The 2,298-nt window shown below is 46.8% G+C and overlaps 1 protein-coding gene across 2 annotated transcripts in view; it reads right to left on the bottom strand.

Moving 5' to 3' along the window:
• SRGAP2 (SLIT-ROBO Rho GTPase activating protein 2) overlaps window positions 1–1,670 on the bottom strand; it is a 62,519-nt gene extending 60,849 nt beyond the window's left edge. For both annotated transcript variants that reach the window (XM_009074872.1, XM_009074871.1), the window contains exon 1: window positions 1,483–1,670. In XM_009074872.1, the coding sequence (XP_009073120.1) occupies window positions 1,483–1,562 (80 nt within the window). In that variant the 5' untranslated portion in view covers window positions 1,563–1,670. The remainder of the gene's footprint in view (window positions 1–1,482) is intronic.
• Between the last annotated feature and the right edge of the window lie 628 nt (window positions 1,671–2,298).

Here is a 2,298-nt window from a genome sequence, read left to right as displayed (position 1 = left end):
ACAGTGAAATAAACTGAAAAGACCAATCATAATGCAGAGGAAAATTATAATTCAAGGCATCATTGCTTCAGTGCCAGCTTAAAGCCAAGTGCTGAATACATGGAGCTTATGGTTGTAAGGACACTTTGACTGTAAGGAAAAGAACAAAACTCTTCAGACAATGCCAGGTCTATAGAGATGCAGAAGAACTCTCCTCCAGCCTGTGCAGTAGCTGTGCTTGGGCCTCAGCTTTTCCTGAGAGTGCAGCACAATGTGTGTGTTGGAAAGGAGAAGCAAAGCAAACGACATCAAAGCTGTACAGGAAAGGAAGCTAAAATGGTACCTCCTTAAAGGCTTCCACAACAAGAGCTGCTAGTGGAAACGGGAAGCTGCTGTGTCCCCACATCCCTCCAAACACAGCAACAACAGGACACCAAACCAGGGAGAAGGGCCTGACCCAAACAATGCTACTCTGCTTTGGGCGGGGGCAGACCCAGATGGATCCTCTCAGCCCAATCTGTCCAAAGCTGCAATGATTCAGCTCCCAAGGCTCAACAACTCCATGTTTTCCCCAGCTGCTGCCCTGACAACACAGCCCAACAAGCCTCTGCACTGCCCAGATGTCAGCGACAGGAGCTCTGGGCAGTGGCCTCGTGCTGGTCATCTCCTCACTGGGCTGATGTGTCTGTGCCACTCAGTCTGCACCAGCTCCTTCTTCACCCACAGGTCCTGTCCTGCATCCCCTTCCTGGGAAAATCACCTTCCTCCCGGCAGGAGCCAGTAGGAGATCAAAAGGCTCTGAGAATCCATAACGTTCCACGGGCGTTAGTCATCCCAACTCATGCAGCTAACTGGGAACAACAGTCAGAGCCACTTGTGAATGATGTTTCAAGCAGGAGAGTCAATAGATTGTCAATAAGGACATCTTTAGGTCCCATCAGGTCAGTATCTAGGGATTCCCCCACCCCCAATGGCACAGCTCTGTTTGCAAGTACTGTTGGACTTGGAAATACTGTTGGCCTTATTTCTGTGCTGTTTGAAGTGATAGTAGCAGAGATACAACACAACTCCCACACTGAGTGTGTGTGGGATACTGAAAGCAGAGAGCTGACAGCATGGAACAGATTGGAAACAGCTACTCACAAAAAACCAGCCCAAAGTCACTGGGAAGGAAATCCTGGCTTTGTCCATCAAATCTGGCTTGTAGCTTTGCTCACCTTCCCAAGAAAATGACATCTTTTAGATATGTCAATTCTTCCCATCCCATTCCCTACTGACAACACATGACCTACCAGGAATTCTGACACCAAATGAGAACCCAGGCTGTGCAGAAAGATGAAATGGGTTCTGTGTTCAACACAAACTTGGGAAACACTTGACTCTGCTGCTCCTGCTACCTACATTCCCTCTATCCACTCCCTTTTCCATTCCTATCCTCACGACCACATCTACAGGAGGGGAAAAAAAAAAAAAAGAGGCAAAAACAAAAGGCAAATACTCTACTTGAATTGCTGGTCTTTGGTGCTCCTAGTTTTAGCCAGGAATCTCTCAGCCAACTTCTCCAAATTCCTTGAGTAATCCATCTCAATCTCTGCCTTCTTGCGGAAGAAATCCTGCAAGTCCTGCAGTAACTGGACCCGAAGCTCACACTGCTGGTCAAGGCATTTCAGCTGCTCTACCAATTGGGCACGGATCTCTGTAACAAATAAAAGCACTAAAGATTAAACAGAATCCCATTAGAGACAACACCATCAAATAGAGTTCAAAAATATGTTTATTTTTCAAGCTCCGGGAGGATGATTAACTCAATCTGCAGACAGCAAATGGTTGTGATTGCATGTGGGATGCACCAGGAGCAGGGAATTCATCCTCAAACCTGCAGTCCCAAGCAGCAAAGCTTTACTGCTGAAAAGTGCATCAGTTACAAGCGTCAAGTGCATTTTTTTTGGCATGCAGAACGAGTGGTCACTGCTTAAAAATGTACTGAATCTGAGTCTGGAAAGAAGGGCTGAATGCTGCAATACCCCACGTCAGCACAGAGAATCACTGCAGGGAATTTCGAGCCAATTCCTTCACAGACTATTCCTGATGCAGAAACAAAGTATTGCACATTCTGGGGCACTCCCTGAAGGCAGCAATCTGGGATGATTGGTTTGGTTACTGGGGCTCCAACTGGGCAGTTCTCATTATAAACCAAGTCCCTTTGGAGAACCAACATCACAGCACTTCCCATCAGGGAATAATTTCCAGGAACACTGCTTCTCTGTGTTGGGAACTGCAATGATAGGACAAGGGGTAACAGGTTCAAATTGAAGGAGA

Source organism: Acanthisitta chloris, unplaced genomic scaffold, assembly GCF_000695815.1.
Source record: "Acanthisitta chloris isolate BGI_N310 unplaced genomic scaffold, ASM69581v1 scaffold12935, whole genome shotgun sequence".
NCBI classification, from domain to species: domain Eukaryota; kingdom Metazoa; phylum Chordata; class Aves; order Passeriformes; family Acanthisittidae; genus Acanthisitta; species Acanthisitta chloris.
Note: the sequence above shows the minus strand (reverse complement) of the source record. Positions and strands in the feature narration are given on the sequence as shown.